General features: G+C 40.6%; 1 protein-coding gene across 3 annotated transcripts in view; it reads right to left on the minus strand.

Moving 5' to 3' along the window:
* The window catches only part of FAM193A (family with sequence similarity 193 member A), a 108,591-nt gene that overhangs the window by 33,274 nt on the left and 51,813 nt on the right, over positions 1–23,504 (minus strand). For all 3 annotated transcript variants that reach the window (XM_077815920.1, XM_077815919.1, XM_077815918.1), the window contains 6 exons: positions 20,779–21,013; positions 17,016–17,140; positions 12,670–12,814; positions 7,612–7,689; positions 6,834–6,946; positions 6,413–6,655 (listed from right to left, as the gene is read on the minus strand). In XM_077815920.1, the coding sequence (XP_077672046.1) occupies positions 6,413–6,655; positions 6,834–6,946; positions 7,612–7,689; positions 12,670–12,814; positions 17,016–17,140; positions 20,779–21,013 (939 nt within the window). The remainder of the gene's footprint in view (positions 1–6,412; positions 6,656–6,833; positions 6,947–7,611; positions 7,690–12,669; positions 12,815–17,015; positions 17,141–20,778; positions 21,014–23,504) is intronic.

Genomic DNA, 23,504 nt, shown 5'->3' on the forward strand with positions numbered 1-23,504 from the left:
CCAGGTGCCCCAGAGGGAATCAACAGAACAGAAAATCATCAAATGATCCATCCCCTGTTGCCCATTCCCAGCTTCTGGCAAACACCATCCCTGCCCAACCTGGCTAATAGCCATTGATGGACCTATCCTCCATGAATTTACCTAGTTCTTTTTTGAACCCTGTTATAGTCTTGGCCTTCACAACATCCTCTGGCAAGGAGTTCCACAGGTTGACTGCGCTGTGTGAAAAAATACTTCCTTTTGTCATGGTTTTATAGACCTCAATCATATCCCCCCTTAGTCGTGTCTTTTCTAAGATGAAAAGTCCAAGTCTTATTAATCTCTACTCATATGGCAGCCATTCCATACCCCTAATCATTTCTGTTGCCCGTTTCTGAACCTTTTCCAATACCAATACATCTTTTTTGAGATGGGATGACCACATCTGTAAGCAGTATTCAGGATGTGGCGTGCCATGGATTTATATAGAAGCAATATGATGATATTTTCTTATTAGCTATCCCTTTCCTAATGTTTTCCAACTTTCTGTTCGCTTCTTTGACTGCCGCTGCACACTGAGTGGATGTTTTCAGGGAACAATCCACAGTGACTCCAAGATCTCTTTCTTGAGTGGTCACAGCTAATTTAGACCCCATCATTTTATACGTATAGTTGGGACTATGTTTTCCAATGTACATTACTTTGCATTGATCAACATGAAATTTCATCTGCCATTTTGTTGCCCAGTCACCCAGTTTTGAGAGATCTTTTTGTAGCTCTTGGCAGTCTGCCTGGGACTTAACTATCTTGAATAGTTTTGTATCATCGGCAAAATTTGCAACCTCACGGTTTACTTCTTTTTCCAAATCATTTATGAATATGTTGAATAGGACTGGACTCAGTACAGACCCCTGGGGGACACCACTATTTACCTCTCTCCGTTCTGAAAACTGTATTTTTTCCTACCCTTTGTTTCCTATCTTTTAACCAGTTACCAATCCATGAGAGAACCTTCCCTCTTATCCCATGACTGCTTACTTTGCTTCAGAGCCTTTGGTGAAGAACCTTGTCAAAGGCTTTCTGAAAATCTAAATACAGTATATCCACTAGATCCCTCGTCCACATGCTTGTTGACCCTCAAAGAATTCTAGTAGATTGGTGAAGCATGATTTCCCTTTACAAAAACCATGCAGTGTGAGAGCCTGAGTGAGTGTCTGATTGGCTGCTAGCCTGCAGGGGGCGGGCATTAGGGTGTCTGTTTGTTTGCGTCAGGGAAGCCTGGCTGTTTAAAAAGAGCCAGAGCTTCGCGAACCAGCTGAGCGGCAGCGAACCAGCTGAGCAGCGGGGACAGCAGAGCAGCTCACAGCAGGAGTTTGCCTGGGAGTTCGCCTGGAGTGAGCCCAGTGAGGCTTACGTCTTGCAAACTGCTCTGAGGAAGCTCGTAGTAGGAAGGTGATATGGAAGGGCGGGGTTCAGCTGTTGTGACCTGCACTGGATGTGCCATGTTTGTCTTTCTTCCACAGGACAGAAGCGACTTTGTCTGTACAAAGTGCAAGCTGGTCTCCATATTGGAAGAGAAGATTGAAGGTCTGGAGCAACAGATAACGACCCTGCGTTGCATACGAGAAACTGAGGATTTTCTGGACAAAACTCAGGATAGGCTTCTAGGGGCACAAAGCTCTAAAGATATAGAGCAGGTTGCACACAGGAGCCAAGAGGCCAGTGAAGAAGCTTGGCAACATGTGACCTCCAGAAGAGGTAAGCGGAATGTCCGGGTTCCAGTAACACAGACACAGGTAACTAACCGCTTTCATGTTCTCTCCACAGGTACCGTTGCGGAGAGTGGACCAGATGATATGTCTGGGGCGAGAAAGCAGAAGGAGACTCCGCTGGTTGGAAGGCATGAGATGCGATGTCCTGAGGTTGGGGGTTCCACGACCACCACTCCCAAGAGGAGAAGGCGGGTGGTGGTGGTCGGGGACTCTCTCCTCCGGGGGACTGAGTCATCTATCTGCCGCCCTGACAGGGAAAACCGAGAAGTCTGCTGCTTGCCGGGGGCTAAGATTCGCGATGTGACGGAGAGACTGCCGAGACTCATCAAGCCCTCGGATCGCTACCCCTTCCTGCTTCTCCACGTGGGCACCAATGATACTGCCAAGAATGACCTTGAGCGGATCACTGCGGACTACGTGGCTCTGGAAAGAAGGATAAAGGAGTTTGAGGCGCAAGTGGTCTTCTCGTCCATCCTCCCCGTGGAAGGAAAAGGCCTGGGTAGGGACCGTCGAATCGTGGAAGTCAACGAATGGCTACGCAGGTGGTATCGGAGAGAAGGCTTTGGATTCTTTGACCATGGGATGGTGTTCCATGAAGGAGGAGTGCTGGGCAGAGACGGGCTCCATCTTACGAAGAGAGGGAAGAGCATCTTTGCCAGCAGGCTGGCTAACCTAGTGAGGAGGGCTTTAAACTAGGTTCACCGGGGGAAGGAGACCAAAGCCCTGAGGTAAGTGGGAAAGAGGGATACCGGGAGGAAGCACAGGCAGAAATGTCTGTGAGGGGAGGGCTCCTGCCTCATACTGGGAATGAGGGGCGATCAACAGGTTATCTCAAGTGCTTATATACAAATGCACAAAGCCTTGGAAACAAGCAGGGAGAACTGGAGGTCCTGGTAATGTCAAGGAACTATGATGTGATTGGAATCACAGAGACTTGGTGGGATAACTCACATGACTGGAGTACTGTCATGGATGGTTATAAACTGTTCAGGAAGGACAGGCAGGGCAGAAAAGGTGGGGGAGTAGCACTGTATGTAAGGGAGCAGTATGACTGCTCAGAGCTCCGGTACGAAACTGTAGAAAAACCTGAGTGTCTCTGGATTAAGTTTAGAAGTGTGTGCAACAAGAGTGATGTAGTGGTGGGAGTCTGCTATAGACCACCGGACCAGGGGGATGAGGTAGATGAGGCTTTCTTCTGGCAGCTCACGGAAGCTACTAGATCGCATGCCCTGATTCTCATGGGTGACTTTAATTTTCCTGATATCTGCTGGGAGAGCAATACTGCGGTGCATAGACAATCCAGGAAGTTTTTGGAAAGCGTAGGGGACAATTTCCTGGTGCAAGTGCTAGAGGAGCCAACTAGGGGGGGCGCTTTTCTTGACCTGCTGCTCACAAACCAGGTAGAATTAGTGGGGGAAGCAAAAGTGGATGGGAATCTGGGAGGCAGTGACCATGAGTTGGTTGAGTTCAGGATCCTGACGCAGGGAAGAAAGGTAAGCAGCAGGATACGGACCCTGGACTTCAGGAAAGCAGACTTCGACTCCCTCAGGGAACGGATGGCCAGGATCCCCTGGGGGACTAACTTGAAGGGGAAAGGAGTCCAGGAGAGCTGGCTGTATTTCAAGGAATCCCTGTTGAGGTTACAGGGACAAACCATCCCGATGAGTCGAAAGAATAGTAAATATGGCAGGCGACCGGCTTGGCTTAACGGTGAAATCCTAGCGGATCTTAAACATAAAAAAGAAGCTTACAAGAAGTGGAAGGTTGGACATATGACCAGGGAAGAGTATAAAAATATTGCTCGGGCATGTAGGAATGAAATCAGGAGGGCCAAATCGCACCTGGAGCTGCAGCTAGCGAGAGATGTCAAGAATAACAAGAAGGGTTTCTTCAGGTATGTTGGCAACAAGAAGAAAGCCAAGGAAAGTGTGGGACCCTTACTGAATGAGGGAGGCAACCTAGTGACAGAGGATGTGGAAAAAGCTAATGTACTCAATGCTTTTTTTGCCTCTGTTTTCACTAACAAGGTCAGCTCCCAGACTGCTACGCTGGGCATCACAAAATGGGGAAGAGATGGCCAGCCCTCTGTGGAGATAGAGGTGGTTAGGGACTATTTAGAAAAGCTGGACGTGCACAAGTCCATGGGGCCAGACGTGTTGCATCCGAGAGTGCTGAAGGAATTGGCGGCTGTGATTGCAGAGCCATTGGCCATTATCTTTGAAAACTCGTGGCGAACCGGGGAAGTCCCGGATGACTGGAAAAAGGCTAATGTAGTGCCAATCTTTAAAAAAGGAAAGAAGGAGGATCCTGGGAACTACAGGCCAGTCAGCCTCACCTCAGTCCCTGGAAAAATCATGGAGCAGGTCCTCAAAGAATCAATCTTGAAGTACTTGCATGAAAGGAAAGTGATCAGGAACAGCCAGCATGGATTCACCAAGGGAAGGTCACGCCTGACTAATCTAATCGCCTTTTATCATGAGATTACTGGTTCTGTGGATGAAGGGAAAGCAGTGGATGTATTGTTTCTTGACTTTAGCAAAGCTTTTGACACGGTCTCCCACAGTATTCTTGTCAGCAAGTTAAGGAAGTATGGGCTGGATGAATGCACTATAGGGTGGGTAGAAAGCTGGCTAGATTGTCGGGCTCAACGGGTAGTGATCAATGGCTCCCTGTCTAGTTGGCAGCCGGTGTCAAGTGGAGTGCCCCAGGGGTCGGTCCTGGGGCCGGTTTTGTTCAATATCTTCATAAATGATCTGGAGGATGGTGTGGATTGCACTCTCAGCAAATTTGCGGACGATACTAAACTGGGAGGAGTGGTAGATACGCTGGAGGGGAGGGATAGGATACAGAAGGACCTAGACAAATTGGAGGATTGGGCCAAAAGAAATCTGATGAGGTTCAATAAGGATAAGTGCAGGGTCCTGCACTTAGGACGGAAGAATCCAATGCACCGCTACAGACTAGGGACCGAATGGCTAGGCAGCAGTTCTGCGGAAAAGGACCTAGGGGTGACAGTGGACGAGAAGCTGGATATGAGTCAGCAGTGTGCCCTTGTTGCCAAGAAGGCCAATGGCATTTTGGGATGTATACGTAGGGGCATAGCGAGCAGATCGAGGGATGTGATCGTCCCCCTCTATTCGACATTGGTGAGGCCTCATCTGGAGTACTGTGTCCAGTTTTGGGCCCCACACTACAAGAAGGATGTGGATAAATTGGAAAGAGTCCAGCGAAGGGCAACAAAAATGATTAGGGGTCTAGAACACATGACTTATGAGGAGAGGCTGAGGGAGCTGGGATTGTTTAGCCTGCAGAAGAGAAGAATGAGGGGGGGATTTGATAGCTGCTTTCAACTACCTGAAAGGGGGTTCCAAAGAGGATGGCTCTAGACTGTTCTCAATGGTAGCAGATGACAGAACGAGGAGTAATGGCCTCAAGTTGCAGTGGGGGAGGTTTAGATTGGATATTAGGAAAAACTTTTTCACTAAGAGGGTGGTGAAACACTGGAATGCGTTGCCTAGGGAGGTGGTGGAATCTCCTTCCTTGGAAGTTTTTAAGGTCAGGCTTGACAAAGCCCTGGCTGGGATGATTTAACTGGGAATTGGTCCTGCTTCGAGCAGGGGGTTGGACTAGATGACCTTCAGGGGTCCCTTCCAACCCTGATATTCTATGATTCTATGATTCTATGTTGACTCTTCCCCCAACAAATTATGTTCATCTATGTGTCTAACAATTTCGTTCTTTACTATAGTTTCAACCAGTTTACCCAGCACTGAAGTCAGGTTTACTGGCCTGTAATTGCCAGGGTCACCTCTGGAGCCCTTTTTAAAAATTGGCGTCACATTGGTGACTTATTACTGTTTAGTTCATCAATTCGTTCCAAAACCTCCTCTAATGACATCTCAATCTGGGACAGTTCCTCAGATTTGTCACCTAAAAAGACCGGCTCAGGTTTGGGAATCTCCCTCACATCCTCATATAAAATTAAGAAACTCAATGAAAGTAATGTGTATAGACACAGCATAACCTTTTGGTATGCAAAAGCAGCAGGATATACAGCATAAAGGCAAACCAACGTGTTTTAATGGTTACCAACCACTCATTCAAATTTTCTTTGGAAAAATACCTAAAAAGTACAAATGCAAAACAAGATTTAAAACAATGATTTAAACCAAGATTTCCTGCTTGCTGATTTACATGACGATCAAAATCAGTGATTCAAATCAATCCACCCTGATTTCACTTAGGGTAGATGTCTAAAGCAAGATCTCAGATGATGTGAAAAAAATGTGTGGAACAACAGGAAGTCATCTAGCTAGCAGGTCACCATCCAGAAAGTTTATCCTTACCACTGCCAGTGGCTAAACGTGTATGCAGGGTTCTGTGGTGGATGTCTCCCTGAACTCCTGAATGTACAGCCATTTGGAGGCATAAAATTAAGACATATATTCAAGAATTACCACTTCATTGTAATGAATTCAGGCCGTTGATACCTCTCGGAGTAAGTTCCCCAATGTGGCTAAGTACTACTGCAAATATAAGTGTTAAATCTTTAAACAATGACAGTTTCACTTTAAATGACTATCAAACTTTCTGTAACTTGTCTTCCATAGTTCTCTCAATTTCATTAGGATTCCAAAATTTGCAATAAAAACAGCACTCACAAAGTTGGTGCAGAGCCATTATCTGTAAGGATGAGTCTTGGGTGCTGCTGAATTGTGATAGGAGAACTGGAACCTGATTCTGAGCTTGCTGAAGACATACTAGGTGGGCGGATCTCAGACAGATAATCCGGAGCAGAATCAATTTGTAGTGGTAACTGGTTAATATGGATGTCATCTGTTATTGGTGAATCCATGATGCCACATGTTAAAATGTGTGAAAGGCTGCAGTCATCACAAGTACATCTGCTCAAGAATTAAGATAGTAATAAAACTTAGTGTCACAGATTTCTAAAAAGGTATCGTTTGAAGTTGCATTCAATTTTATTAAATGCACTGTGCCAGTTACAATATTTGATATCCTCTTTTCTCTAACCCAAGAGATTAATGTTTTATTATGAACTCATTAAAAACATCAGCTCACCTTCTTCTATAATTACAGTTGGGACAGTCAGGCATGCTCAAACGTGACGACAACATATGCCTCATTGTGTCTGTGAAGTTGTTCTCACCAGCTAGTGCTTTCTTGTTATTTAACTAAAGTAAATTGTAAGGCAGTGGTTTAGTATTGCAAGTATATGTTCACTAAAATTTTAACCAGTTTATAGCATAACTAACGGCAAAAAAAATCCTTTCCTTTTATAATGCTCAACTTAAAAAGACAATTATAATGCAAGTAATAACTTGATAAAAGTATCCTTTTGATCATCTATCACAATACCCAAAGTCAAAAACATTTATACCTACAAAAGTTTAAAGTTAGAAGCAGTAAACACCTGGCATTCAAAATACATTAGCTCAAAGACAATGTATTTCCATATTAAAGAAATCACAAGGCTAAGTCAATCTCTCTGATCCAGTTATAACTGGAGTTTTGTATATTATTTTTATTAGATCACAACACAGTTCTCTCACTTCAGCAGTTACACGCCTTTTATGGATATACACAAAGGGACTAACATGTAGGAACAAACTCAATTACCCTTAAAGTTTAGAAAAAACATGGGGGCCCAATTCTGTAGCTGATCTGTGCTTAACTCCCATTTATCCAAGTGTGCTCTAAGCATAGGGTTGAAGAATTAGAACACATATGGTTAGTATAATATACAGATTACTCTTTCAGCTGCAAGTGTCTGTCTCTCATAGCATACAGAAAATATTCAAACTACCTAATATAAATTGCTAAAACACCATAATCCTACCTGCTCTTCAATAAAACGCCTCTGTTTAAAAAATTCCCAGTCTTCTTTTAGCATGCGCTGTTTTGTTTTCATTGCCATCTAAAATAGAATACAGGGAGATTCATTGGTTTAAACATGAAAACACTACACTGTATTTGTTATGCCACCGTCACATTTTATTTTATTTATCCTGTCCATGTTTATTTCAGAAAAAACTCACAAGAATTTTGTGTAATTAAAAACAAAGTTAAGTTATTCAAGTTATATTAAAAAGACAGAATTTATCTTATCCAAGTGCTCTTCTTATTTCATTAGCAAGGCCACTGTATTTAAACTCTAAAGCAAATGTAAAATCATTTGGCAATCTTCCCCCCCTTGCACCCTCCCCACCACAGTTAAGTCTTTACACTGACATTAAGTTCAACTGTATACTATATACAAAGTTTTGATAAAATTTAAAGTGTTCTGCATCAGATACCCAATATCTCATCTCCTGATCAATGTGAAGATCTCGCAATACAGGACTTATGGCAAGTCTCAGATACACGCTCAAGGTCAAGAGCAAGTCTTGTGGTGTTCCACAGACCTAGAGCTCTTCATTCAATCATAGAAGAATATTGGTTACTGAAGCTGGACTGTTCTTTTTTGTAAGATTATATAAAAAGAAAAGATCAAGTTTAAAATTATAACCATTCAAATGTAATGATCTAGATTGTTAGTGTTTAAGATTGAGGTTAAAATGTATTTCTTGCCTATGGTTTAGCTAACTCAGCAAGATACTTCTTTTTAATTATAGAGCACCATGGGGCACGTTCCTGGAAAAGCACTATTAAAATCAGATTACATTTTGTCTTTGAAGAGTACACTTTTTAGAGTTAACAAACAATGCTACAAACATAAAACAAAAAAAGAAAAATCCGTAAATTTTTGAGACACAAGGTGGGTGAGATAATATCTTTTACTGGACTACCTTCTGTTGGTGAGAGAGTGCCCAGACCTGAAGAAGAGCTCTCTGTACACTTGAAAGCTTGTCTCTCAGCAACAGAAGTTCTCTTTTATTTGACTAATACTTCACACACCTTGTCTGTAGTATCCTGAGACCAGCGCGCATACAACAATACTACATTCAGTAAATTTTTTTTTAACATTGAAGTACAAAAATGGAGTTTCTCCATCTGTTTCCCAAATCATTTTGAAAGAACTGGTTCAATAGGTAAGGGAAAGCACCTATCCAGGTTTCTTTCAACACTTACCTAGTTATTTAGCATATAAGTACTAGAAATTCAAAACCTTTCAGAGGTTATATATTTATGGAACAAAATTTGCAGCAAATGAGCCAGAACTTACTAGGATTAGCTCATGTTGTAACCCTCAGTTTGTAGTACTACCTTAAATTCATATTTCAAGGAATGAACATAGAATTCAAACATGAACATGAGTTTAAAAGATTACCACTTACAATAGGAATATTGTTTCACTCAGGAAATACTATGTTGAACTATACCCACTACACCTCAACACTTGAATTTGAATGTTACTTGGCATGATTTTGCTCTCTAATGCTGAATCAGAAAAATCAAATGTAATTTGGATTACTACTATTCAATTTTCAATTCCCTTCACAGCAAGGGAATTATGTTAATTTACACTAAAAGCAATACTGTAAGTCATGTAACGTTTTTAAATGGTTAAAAGTAATAGTAAGCATGAACACTTATGGACCCTCCTTTGTACCACTTCTCAGAGGGATTAAAATGTTCCTGATTTATGGCAATACAGAATGCTCAAGAGCTATTCCTGGCTCTGCTACTGACTGTTTTGAGGACATGGGCAGTCACTTAATTTCTGTATCAGTTATTCTACCTACTTATCCATCCCTTCAAGTAGCGCCTATCACTGCTAAATCTAGGCACCTAAAAAAATATTTATTCACCTACCTTACGTGGGTGTAAAGCACTGTACAAATGTGAATGGTTGATCTACACAGCAACCACAACACCATAGTGGATGCATTTAATCTCTACTAGTTTGAGAGGTAATTTCACTTATACTGTATTCACTGTTTTGGGAAAAACTGAGATGCCCTCACTTAGGCACACAGGAGTGGAGGGACAAGCAAGAAGCCTCCCCTACTCACCCGTGCATCTCACAACAATTGCTATATTTTTCCTCTCCATGGGAGCAAGCTAGTGAAGACGGGTGGGAAGGGAGTGGGGTCATTCTGTCCCCTTCACTTTGCACCAGCCTGTGGAGCAGGGCTGGCATACAAAATTGAGCAGACCAACACGACCTCATATGCAAGCAGAAGCCTCAGTGTGATTGTGCCTCAGGCAGGCATAATTTCTCCAGTGTTATTCCTGGCATGATTAGATTCCGTACTCCTCTCTACACAAGGGCTGTGGTCTTAAAGACAAAATCTAGGCCTTTAAGTATGGGAACTCTCACAAACTAATATGATCTTTCAAATGTATAAAGACTACAAAGTATGACAAATGCACATTAGCACTAGTACTACCAGACATTCTCATATTCATGTTATTGAAGCAATGGCATAAAGGCTACTTCAGAGTCATTAGCCTTTGAATACTTCAGTGGCTTCATTATGCAAATTATTCATACCATAATAGCCTGATTTTTAGTGTTTCTGTGAGAATTTAATCATTAAAGAAAAAGAAGCTCCGCTTCCAGAATAATGTTACTTCATTAAATAAATGTGGATCACAGGCTGTAATTCCTTTTTAGGACTTTTAAATATTATTTATACTAGCTGCTGATAGCATAACAGATTAACTTTACAAGTCAACAGGATCATCTTAAAATCCATTTGTGGGAAGAAACCTGGACATATTTGAGATGGTCTATGTTAGCATTTTCCTAAGGAGTAACTGTTTTGACAGGCCCACTTTTCCAATGCTGCACTTTAAGTCAGAAGGTGATGGATATTTTTGCTGTAGTGATGCCTAGGGTGTCAGGAACTTGTTCTCTTGGGCATCTGCCACCCCACTTTTTTTTTTTTTTAATTAAAGTGTCTCCTACTTTAATCACTGTTTCCCCTACATTCTTTTTTTTATTTACATGAGATCTGTTTGGTTTTTTTAAACTATTTTGATTTCACATTATTTAACTAGTGACTCTTTACCTGTATTGTACTTTGCTTGTATAATACCCTGAGTACATCTGTCAAGAGGTTTTTGTTCACAAAGATATTGGAAGATGTTGTATAAAGAGTTTGCCGAGCTTTTCTCATGCCTACAAATTCTATGAGGCCTTAACAGTAGGTAGCATTTGTCTCTCCAAGTGGGGATTTTAGATACTTTGGTTCAGTTTAATTTCTCAACGGCAACGCACATTTCTTATTTTTCCTAGTGTTATTTTAAAAAAGTTGTACACATGCTACAGGGAGACTGTTTCAAACCTTTAACTCTATTTCTGACCATTCTCACCAACGTATCCAAGATGACAACGGTGCAAAGTCTAGTTGCAGCATAGAAAAATTTTTGTAAGATTTCTTGATTTAAAAAAATTTTTTTTTTTTGCGCTCTGTGCATCTTCAACAGGAGCAATGGCCTTATTGACAAAATTTCTTCTGCCTTGCCTCCCAGAGACCATCTCAGTGATGCCTCTCCCCTCAGATATTCCTTACATATGGACTCTGAACACCCCATATATTCAAAAACTATAAAAGCATAGAATAGCTTCTGCCCAATCACAGCTTTTTATTTTAAAAAGAGCTCATTTTACCCTAAGAAAGGGCTTGTTTTCACTTACTGGAGTTCTCTTTTGGTTCTTGCTCCTTTTATACAGCTAAATAATTGGTGGCAATTCAGCAGTTTCGTTGTCTCAGCCTCTTGTGTTAGCAAAGTTCTCTCTGACTGTGATGCCAGTGTACTGATCTTCTCACCATTCACTCATGCTCCCAATGGCAGGACCATTTGAAGCAGGCAATGGCTTGTTTATAAACTGCTCTTTTCAAGAAGAAAAAAAATCCACTCTTTCCTAGGAGGCTCATCTATTGGTGGTCCTCCCCCCCGCCCGAAAAAATCTGGAGTCCAGAATGCTTCCTGTTTCCATTACACAACCTATTGGATAGTTCCCAAAACTGCACTGTAACTCTGTAGCATTTTCTCTGTAGCAGGAGACTGGTCAAAGTCTGCACTCAGACACATGTTCAACGCTTTATATCAGATGATGGCTACTATAACATGTGCTTATTTCCTGCTTACAAATTGAGCCTGCAAAGACCTACACCTCTCAAGCCCCAGAAAGACTGTAAATTTTAGAAGAGACACTGTCATTTACATATGCAAAAATGGGTTTCACTGTTCCCCCTCAAGAGCTTCTCTTGTGATGCCTATAATTATACTTTGTAAAGCAAAGATGCAACACAGCCTTTAACCATTTGTATTCATTGTTAGTACATGAATATTACAAGGAAATTCAAATAAGGTAAAATCAGATAGACAACTACTGTGAAGACAGGTTTCAGAGTAGCAGCCGTTACTTCTGTCTGATTCTTATAAACAATAGCAAATGTTCATTATTTGCTGTGCCTACTTTTCTTTAACAAAGAAAAGTGATTTCTTTATGGTGATTTTTCACTTTTAGTATACCTAGGATTAGAGCATGCAGGCTATACAGGTGGCAGAGTTTGGCAACAAGAATTTTCTTCAGATACTTTGAAGCTATCCTCAAGATTTTATGCAAGACATTAACAAAGACACTGCTAACAGACTTACTTGCAACATCCCAAAGTGGATTGTAGTAGTTGTTAACTAAGCAGAAATGAGTAACTTTATTGACAATGTACATAAAACATGGGGATTAAGTTTTTAATTAACAAAACTCATCTTAAAGACTATGGTTTCTTATCCAAAAGTAGTAATTAAAATACACGATACATCGGTGCATGCTATAGGAATTCAGACTAAGTAATAATTCATTTTTATCAGCACCTGTTATACCACCTTGACTAAAGGTCATAATTTTTGGAGTACATCTAAGAATTAATATGTATGCAATATATAACTTTGTATGTTTTACATTTACTGCAAGGCAGGCAATAGCTTACATGGTCCTTACCTGTTCATCTACATAATCATCTATTTTTTTCTGGCATTCAAGCCAGGCTTCAGCCACTTGACACATCTCCTGTTCCAATTGATGATACCTTTGTAGCAAGGTACTATACATATCTTCACTACAGGAATCATGTGTTGTTCCAAGCCTAAAAGTTTAAATAGCAATTATTAGAGTATGAAATAGAAGCAGAGGCATCCACCTAATAATCAAAATGATTCACTGATGTCCACTAACCTTTCTGATATACACTACCACTTAGAATCACAGAAGGTTATGGTTGAAAGACACCTCAGGAGGTCTTCTAGTCCAAACCCCTGCTCAAAGCAGGGCCAACCCCAACTAAATCTTAAAATAGTTTTAGGATCCAAAAAAATGGCTTTAGACGTTTAATGTAACTACAGTAACTGACACAGAAGCTATTTGGCCACTAGTTCCCCAAAACAAGTTTATTTGTATTTTTAAGCATAAAGGTCTGACAACAGCTCACTCTTTATGTTCTGTAACCCGTGTAAGCAATAATTGTGAGTAAGAAAGAAGCAAACCTAGGGTCATCGCAACTGAGCCATACTTATTCACCCAGCTTTATTGCTTGATATACTTATCTTCCTGAACCACATACGCGTTAAGTAGAGATGACCATCTACCAAAGGGCTGGATAGCAAAGACAAACCCAGGTCTGGTGAAGCGTTAATCAGCATAATGATTAAGGATGACACTAATTATTTAATAGCTAGGGCTGCTGGGCCTCCATTTGGGAAAACAGACATGAAATCAAGCTATTGCATAACTAGGTTACACACAGTAACTCGTACCCCTGGGGGAATTTTGTGCCACTGCACGTGAGAAGAATTCATGTCCCCCGCGACTTTTTTGCTTCCCCACAGCAAAATGACTTTCTGACTGGGAAGCAAAGGGAAGCCACAAGAACAGTCATGCTGCCGCTCCCCAGCGGCACACGTGCTTTGTCTCAGGTGCCCGGAGCAGCTAGTGGAGAGATAAATCACTGGGGGAAGGTACGGCAGGGCTGGGGATGCCTCAGCCACTGGCTCCTACCTTGCTTGTCCCAGCTGGGCTGGGGAGGATGGGACTTGCTTCTCCTGTACAAGGAGCGGCCAGGGCTGTGTCAGACTCACCCCCAGAAACCTCTCTGGCTACAGAAGCTCTGCACCACTGCTCCCTTCACTCCTCAGCCATACGGGAGGGTTAACTCTACAGGTAGCTGCTTCCCTCGTCCATCCAACCCCTGTGCATCCAGACCTGCCTCATACCCAGATCACCCCACCAAACCTCACGCTCTAAACCCAGAACCCTGAACCCACACCCTAACAAGCCTCATCCTCTGCATCCGGACCCCACCCCTTCACCCAAACTACCTTCCCCCACTCACCCCCCTCCACCTGGACCACACTGACAAGCCCCCACAAACCCAGATCCCCATCCCACTGAGCCCCACCAAGCAAGCACCCAGATCTGCAACACACAAAGCCAGCACCTGGACCGCCCCCTCCAGTTGAGCCCTCCACACCCAGACCCCCCTGCAGAACTCCAACTACCTTCACCTGGACCTCCCCCTCCCCGCATAGTCCCATTGTCTCTGCATCCAGAACCTCTCCCCCACACCACCCATGAGCACCTGTTCATCCAGATCCCCCCACAAAGCTGCCCAAACACAGATTGGGTTCTGTGTGGGGCAATTACCCCACATCTGGATCTCTCCACATTAAGTTGCTCCACACTTGGATCCTGCTGGGCTGAACCTGCCTCCCTACATCTAGTGTACTTGGCATAAAGGGGCAAGGCCTCGGGTGTTTCTGGGGCTGGCCTGGCCCTTGCGCTGTGTCAGGATCAGGTGCAGCTTCACTGCTGAGTCCATGTCCAGGGAGAGAGGGGGGAGGCCTGCAGGGTGATCTCCCACCTCTGTGCAGTCAGTGGCCTGTGCTCCCCACTGCCATGCTGGAGCCTCTGCATTTATTTATTGACAAATAAAATTTGCAGAATTTTGGAGAATTTTAAAATAGTGTGTGCAGATTTTTTGTTTTTTTGGCACAGAATTCCCTCATGAGTAAACTCACATCCTACCCACTAGAGGCAGCATTTGTTCTCAGACTGGTAGGTTAAAAGAGACTTCTCCCTCAAAAGAGGAATTTTCAGGAATGGAAGACAGAGGCTTTCCTGATCCCCTACTACTGTGGAATCAGCAGTTTTATACTGCTTGTTTCTTTGAGGTCTGCCATAAAACATCAGTGCAAGCATCCGCAAACTACCAAGTCAGCATCCTGAACCTTGGTCTCAGAACCAAGTAAGGTAGAGATTATAGTACGTTACACACTTCTAACATGCATTTCATTACAAAGGTCTTTGAGTTCCTCCAAATATAAACCAAGCCATGCCACTCAGTCAAGCATTATCCCCATTTTACCAATTGGTGAACTAAGGCAAAGAGGTTAAGTGACTTGCCGAGAGCTTCTCAAAAAGTTATTGTCAGAACCAGGCATCTCATCTCATAAGATGAAATCCTGGTCACAATCAGGTTCATAGAGTTTTGCCATTGACTTTAATGGGGCCAGGACTTCATACCTAGTTCTCTATTCTAACTGCTATGCAATACTGCCTACCACCATCTGGCAGCAATGGAACCTAAAATAACTAAGAACAAAGTGAATGCAGACAACTATTGCCCACTGTTAAACGAAAGCCACTAACTCCATTTCACCCAAGATCTCAAGTTGTTTATTTTTTATGGAAACCTCAGCTACAGTTTTTTTAGGACAATACTTTCTACATACCAAAAATCATGAAAACATAAAAATGCATTAAGAATATAAGTTAACTACATGGAATGCTCAATGGTGCTTAAAATTCTACCAGCAATCAGTGTTGCCAATTCTCATGATTTTATCATGAGACTCACGAAATTAATTTTTTTTCTTAATGCCCTCGCTCCTGAAGTAATGACAACTCTGGACAACGTTACCCTTCTTATACAAAATAGCAAGTTTCTAGCCTTCACGACTATAGAGAAGAACATGATAATTTAACCCCAATGAACCCTACACTGGTTCAAAAACCAAAAGGCAAATAAAACTCTCAAAACATATTTTTTCAAAATTTCCATTTCTGAAGCCAACTCATGATCTAACATTTTCCGTTGGCAATACTGCAGTATTTATACCTGTATAAAATCAGGAGTTATAATAAAATACTTAAAAAGAAAAGGAGGACTTGTGGCACCTTAGAGACTAACAAAATTTATTTTGAGCATAAGCTTTCGTGAGCTACATCTCACTTCATCGGCTGTAGCTCACGAAAGCTTATGCTCAAATAAATTTGTTAGTCTCTAAGGTGCCACAAGTCCTCCTTTTCTTTCTGCAGATACAGACTAACACGGCTGCTACTCTGAAATAAAATACTTGGCATTTACACATTTACAACAAATTTATTTGTTTAAGACAAATGTAGTGCAACAGTTACTAAAAAGAGAGAGTTTAATCTTTCAATTGTATGGGATCCAAGACAGATCGCAAATATTCCTAACTTATTTGGGTCAAAACACATGATCCGTTTACAAATCTATCAAAACTATTATTCAAACGCGCTACTGCATTTCCTATAGTGCACCAGCAATTTCACATACAAACAACAGGTGCACAGACTAAGAAAGTAACTCATTTTTAAAGGTCTCTATGAAAGCAAAACTCAGAGGAGCAGCAGCAATGTTTTAAAAACCTGTGTTTAATAGGGTTTTGTCCATTTGATTGCTTTTGTTTGATATTAATATATTATGACCATTAATTTGTTTTATGTTTTTTGGTGTGTGTTTAGGATAGTGGCATGTAGGCCACTGCTAAAGATATTATCTGAGGGTTGCTTATGAGAGCCTAATTCTGCTAACACTTACCACCAGGGATATACTGTGAAGCCACTCTTGGATCCAATCATGGTAATATGTACCATCCTCAGGGGTGAACCTTTGCAGGATTGAGCTCTACATTTGTAAGGTTTGTGTTTTTCAGTGTACCTACAGTAGCAGACCAGCTAAAGATTCTAAACAAACATGCAGTAATTAAAAGAAAAACCCAATTTACATACAAGTGCACCAACTGAACAGATGTTTTCATCACACCTCATCTTAAAGTAGTTTGTGAGGAATGTGAAGAGGTATTTCAGTGGTTTGCTTAGTGAAAAAAAATAAAACAGAATCTAATCCTTTAAAAAAAAAAAAAGAATGAATAGTTTTACCATTAGTCTTATCAAAAGTATCTAACTATTTTGTTACAGATACTATGTAATCTATTATTCTCTTTACTTAATGTGTGTGTATACAGATATATTGAAAGACACTTTACCTTAGCTGTGACACCAGTGTTGGCAAGCTGTTCTGCAGAAGTGGCTCAGAAAATACCAGATTTTCAAATAGATGCTTATTGTGCAATTCCCAAGTCACCTGAAATTTCTTCAAGTGTTCATTTTCCTATTAAAAATATTTAAATTTTCTATAAATCTAACATATTTCTAAAAGAACTCTTCAGATGCCAGAAAGAAAATTTCTTTAGCTAGTAACCTTTTAAACCCACCAGCCCAGAAGATGGGTTATTCAGCTTAGACCTTAGCAAGTTTTAACATTAACAATCATAAAATATATTATTTTGCCACTGATCTATGAATCAGGACCTTCACTGACTTCTGAAAGTCACTCTAGCTTCTTTTCTCATCTTTCTGAATAGTCCGGGGGGGGTGGGGGGGGGTTTGGGAAATCAGAAGAAGGTACTATCTTGTTGAAAGGCCTTCCACAAATTCACAGTTCAATTTCTCTCTCAATAGACATCAAGTGTATCATCTTAGCACATCAAAACCCCTGGAAAGTTTCTGGCTATCATCCCTGATCAATGTTAGATTCTTTTTTACCATGTATAGCAGGCAATACCTCTCTCCTAGAGCGTTCTGCTTTTCCCACACGGTTTAACTAAAAAACTGAAAAAGTTGTCCTTTCTAAGTATGGTTACTCAGAAATGTTCTTCTTCAAACAAGCAATAATCTATTTACTCATCTGGCTAGCATACTAAATGTGCATCTTGGTTTCTGGATTATCAACCATGTACCCATTTCCAACCTTGAGGTACTTCTAAAACAGAAGAGTTAACATCTATGGTTATAGTAATTCAGTTTTGACAGCTGAACAACGGACCACCTATGAGAGATCCCCTATCAATTCAGCAAGTGTTTCATTTATGGAACAAACACGAGTGTCTGTTTTTTGTCATCAGACCCCACACTCAGCAAAATTAAACAAAGGCATTCTGGCTGTCACACCAGCAAGTGAATCCCCTGCACTATGACTTTGAGTAATCAGTAATACAAGCATCACATGGGATAGAGTCATCTTATTTTATAGATCTCAAACTTTGATAGGAGTTATGTATTCCAAGTCAGACCTCAGTATCAAGCACTTCTAGTCCGGCTAGCACTGCTCGAAGAAAACAATGGAAAACACTCATCTGTACATAATTATAGCCTCTCCACTCCTGAGGTGTGCAATGAAGCAATGTACTCCCTTGCTTTGGATGATGAATGATTTAAAAGATTTTAGTTCCTACACATTACTAATAAAACTTAAATTTTAGCCTGATTATCCTGAAAACAAGTGAGCCTTCTGGTAGGTTCCATAGGTCTGAGAAGAACAAAACTGAAAACTTCTTTAGAAGGCTTACATCCCTAGTTCAGTTGATCAGGTTCTGTACTGCCTACAAAAAGTATCAGGCAAGTTTTTCTTTTAGACCGCTAAATTGGGGATTGAGGGACTTTTCTGTACTGACCACAGTCTCTCCATCTTGATCTTGGTATGGTGTCTCATCCCCTGGTGGGGCAAAAAGGCTTTAATGCTTGTTCTTGAACCTCTCCAAAGAGCTGGACTCCTTTGAAAGGAAGGAAAATCAGTCATAATTTCACTAAGAAATTAAGTGCACATGGATGGAGGTTCAAGGCTCTTCCTGCCATCATACTGCAGGCTACACACAAAGGTTGGACCTTAGCCAAGTGGAAGACTGAATTACAAAGTTTACAGTATGATGATCTAGCCACTCGTGTGTGTTTGAGGCTAAAAGGATTTCTCTTGATCTCAAACAGTGCAGTAGAGTCTTAACAAAATGCATTCACGTGCACTGAAAATGCTAAATGAGACCACTTCCTTACGCTTTTTCTCTGCAGTTAAATCTTAGTTTCCAAGCTCTAAATATTAGCGTGCTTAAGGAAAAGGCCATGTAGCAATCCAAGAAATCTATATAAAAAGCCACCACAGGAACAATATCCTATGTTCCTACTACAGCTTTAGTTCAATTTCTGAATGCTGAAGCCTATTAGCGGAACAATGGCTGTTCTCAATACTGACTGAACTGCTGAACCAATCACACATAAGGAAGGGGTTAGTGTAGAAATACCATATCCACTCAAACTCTTTGGAGAATGGGGTACCCTTTCCACTTAAGTAGGGCAAAAACTGCTATGTTGGAGAGTTCAAGTCCATGCTAAGCATTTCCTGTCAATTTGATCTCTTACACATGTCGACTTTACTACTACTGGTCCACAGTAGAGACCAGAAAAAGGAGGAAAGGAGTGGCTAAACATGAAAACAAATTTATGATTAGCTATATCTTCTTGACAACAAAGTGTACAAAATTAGTGGATTCTCAGAGAGGAAAATAAAAACTGTCTAGTTTCAGTTGTATCAATTTAATTTTCATACTGCAATAAATCTGTTCTGAAGTCAAGTATGTTTCTAAACAGTAAAGCAACTCAGTAACCTTAAGAACCATCCTCTCAAGAGAGAAATTTTAAGACTTTACTACAGGAATATGCTAATGAATGGGAGGTAATGAATTTTTTCTAATAAAAGTGCATCATGTCTAAGGGTAGGGAAAGAAGATGAGAAAATAGCGAGCTCAGACCAAGGAGGGTAGGAAACAGTCAACTATCATATACTTTTGTATATCTGAACACCAATAAATTGTGTTTCTTTGAATATTTAATTCTATGCATCTCCTTTTCTCTTTGAGAAACTTTTCTTCACCACCATTTTTTTTTAAAATCACCCAAGAGGTCTGAACACCATCCCCTTCTATATTTCTTCCCTTTTGTCTACCACTACTTACTGCCCATTTCATTCCTTTCTACAACTCTGTCCCACACCTCTCCAGCCCATCTACAGCAAAACCAAACTTTACTCTGTCAATATTCCCGTTGCAGTCTTCAGCATGTACATAGTATGAAAAGAAATAAGGGAGTACAGCATAACAAAAAGGCTGTAAAGACCGAAGTGAAAAAACATTAGAAATAACTGTTTCTGCTACTTATATTTTCTGTATTTCTCTTCTCTTCTGGTAGACCTTTGCCTGCTGCTTGCTCTCTACCTGTCAACATAACCTGAAGTGTGACAACAGAATTGGTTAGTAGCAAAGGATTATATCGAAGAGGATGACGACTTTGGTTGTAATAAGTAACAGGAGCAGATTAATTCCTATGCAAGAGATAGTCTTCTCAAGCAAGCATCTTTGATGATCAGGGAAGAGAAAAGAAAATATGTAGAATCAGAATATCTGAATTAATGTAGCTGAAAGGGCATTAAGGCTTTCATAATACTTTTCTTAAGACATCACTGAAGCTGACTAGTGTAATATTCTACCCATCCTAGATATGGGGCTGTCTAAAATAAAATAATTCAAAATATGGCAACACCAAATATTTCAATATTGAACAGACGACTCAAAAGTTGTGTTTTGAAACTAGTCAGTCCCATTAACCATTTGCAGTACTTGTTTAATAGCTTCCTCTTGATCATTCAGATGATGTAGCAGCTTACCCTGCCCCTCGCAAATGGACAGTTTTGGCAATTTCACCCATTTGTGACTTAACTTCTATGTCCTCATTTTGAAATCTAGCCTGGGACATCCTTAACAAAACAGTTAAGTGTATTCCCCACTCTCCCATCCAAACACACAAAAGCGTATACTCTGCAATCTGCAAAAGGATTGTGAAAGAACTCACAGCACATATTTTTAACAAATTTGTATTATCTCTATAGATCAACAGCACACAGGAATATTTTTTGTATCTTACCAGAGTGACAAGAAAGGTGCTGATTGTGCATGCTGCCTGACAGAGTGCACTGTATTCCTCAAGAAGGAGTGAGATGAACTGATGTGCCTGCGGTGGGCCTGGTATTGATAATGTTGATGCAACTTTAGATCCCAGCGACAAGTGCCTGAGTAGACGAACCTTCATTTCAAGCACATATTCTCTAGCTTGCTGTTCCAACCGTTGATAAAGCTGATAAGGATCTCTTTCACAAAGCCTGCATTTTTGGAATAATAATTGTGACCAAAAATTGACAATCAAAATAGTGTTTACTCTCCTAGGAATATTTAGGAGACCGTGAGCATTATTCTAGAGGAAGGATGGTCGAGGGGTTAGGGAACTAACCTAGGACTTTGAGATCTGGGTCCAGATTCCCTACTCTGCAACAGATTTCTTGTGTAACCTTGGGCAAGCCACTTAGTATCTCTGTGCCTCAAATGGATAAAAGATAACAGTACTTCTCGAACTTGTGAGGATAACTACATTATGAGGTACTCAGAAACTATGGTAATTGGGGCTATACATGTATTCAAGATAGGCAGATCTAGCTAAGCAGCATCCTGGTCTCTCAGATTGAGCATGCAGCAATGAGACAGGAATTCCTGAATCCTAAATCTGGCTCTACTCAGCTCATTGCATGGACTCTGGCAATTTAGCTACTCTCTCCTGTGTTTACAAATTGGGGTAATATGCTTACCTACCATACCTACATCTAATATGTTGTCGAACATTTTGAATAGTTAGCTTTTGTACAGTGCTATAAAAAGATTATTACTGGGCTCACACTACAATATACTTGGCTTATGGAAAACCTGAGATTTGAGTCTCATCTCCTGTCTCTCACACTGCCAAAGGTTAAGAGCAGTCCCAAAAAGAGGGGAATATAGATAATGCAGTTCTAGGGCATCATCATAGTTTTGAACAGTGGTTTCCAACTCTTTCAGATTGAGAACCATAATTCCACTTTAAATACTAGTTCCTCAAATGTAAAATAAACTTATGGAAGTAACATTTGCAGTTACATTAGAAATGTCACATAGTACATCCTGAAATTCCTAAATGTCCTCTGCTAAAAAGAAACAATTTATATAAACACACATATAATGCATATTTAATCAAAGAAAAAAAATAGTGAGTCACAACTACACCACCTTTCACATTCTCTAGTTTAAAATCTGAAATGTATGTTTTTATTAAGTATTTGACAAACAAGTCATGACTAATAGTGGTATTTTCTTGCAATATAATTGAACAAAATGTGTTCAAACCCAGTGGATAGGCTCACACAATAGAAGCAGATATTGAAACAGCAATCCATTGTTTGACAGCAAGTCTGATACAACAAAACACTTACAGATTAAGAATGATGAGCAAGTGGATCACCATGGCAAGCTATAACTAACAGTAAAAGCCGAAGTCTCTTGACCAGCCAATTATAGTCAAAGATCATTTGGGCATCCCAGAGCAATTATGATTCCAGAATGAGACAGACTGCATGATATTTGAACACTCCCAGGATGGTATCAATTGATAATAAAGTCCTTCAAAACATTTCTCTCTACCCACCATCACACTTATCTTGCCAGAATTTAGGCCTTGTCTTCACTACCGGGGTAAGTCAACCTAAATTACGCTACTCCAGCTACGTGAACAACATAGCTTGAGTCGACATCAGTAGGTCGACCTACCGCAGTGTCTTCACTGTGCTGTATCAACAGGAGATGTTCTCCGATCGACTTCGCTTACTCTTCTCAGAGAGCTGGAGTACTGGGGTTGACCGGAGAGCGCTCTGCTGTTGATTTAGCGGGTCTTCACTAGACCCGCTAAATCGATTCCTGCTGCATTGATTGCAGCAGTAGTGAAGACAAGCCCTTAGTTCCAGCCAGAAGCTCTTACTCATAGTGCTAGTGTCATCCAGGTACCAGGAGAGCTGACCCACTAATATTTTAAACGTTCAGGACACCAGTAGGCTATTCTTGGATTCGCATTTCCAGCGAGGCTAAGAAATTAAGATAGTTACCCAATATACTGGGGAAGTTTAAAGACATTCAGATTGTTATATTATCTTCAATAGCATGAATATTCAGTGATCACATTAAGCTAATCTTCTCTACATCATACTAAGAAAGGATTCCCATTCCAAATATGCAACTAATTTTTAAGTGTCTACAAATCTCAATTTTCCTACTTTAATAATCCACTGGTATGTACTAATTTCTTTTTTTTTTGAATTATGTAATATTTTAGCTGTCATCAGGGTTATAAGAATCCACCACTGTTCGTTCTAATCCAATGCACTAAATAAGGACAAAGTCTAATGTATGGAAATGTCATCTGAGAGTAGTAGGTCAGCACTTAATATTAACTTCTCATATTCTTTTGAAGAGATGAATTTTTAGGAGATATGCATAATTTATGCATCAATAGCCCTCTTACAGACTAGTATGTCAGAGTTTAATAATTTCATGATACATTCAAGCCAATGTTCAACATATTTATGCAGGAGTTTTGGTTAAAATTGCTCTGATTCCTCATTCTAATGACAAATTCTGAATATTTGGACATGTAAGATTCATGATTTTAACAAGTATGGCCACAGATTAAGCGGGGGTAAATACACTTCTACTAAAGAAATCAGTGATTCTGAATTATTTGCAGCTTCATAATAAAGACCCTTTAAACTGGAGGAACAATTCTAATCTACATAA

This window comes from Eretmochelys imbricata, chromosome 4 (assembly GCF_965152235.1).
Source record: "Eretmochelys imbricata isolate rEreImb1 chromosome 4, rEreImb1.hap1, whole genome shotgun sequence".
In the NCBI taxonomy this organism is placed as follows: Eukaryota; Metazoa; Chordata; order Testudines; family Cheloniidae; genus Eretmochelys; species Eretmochelys imbricata.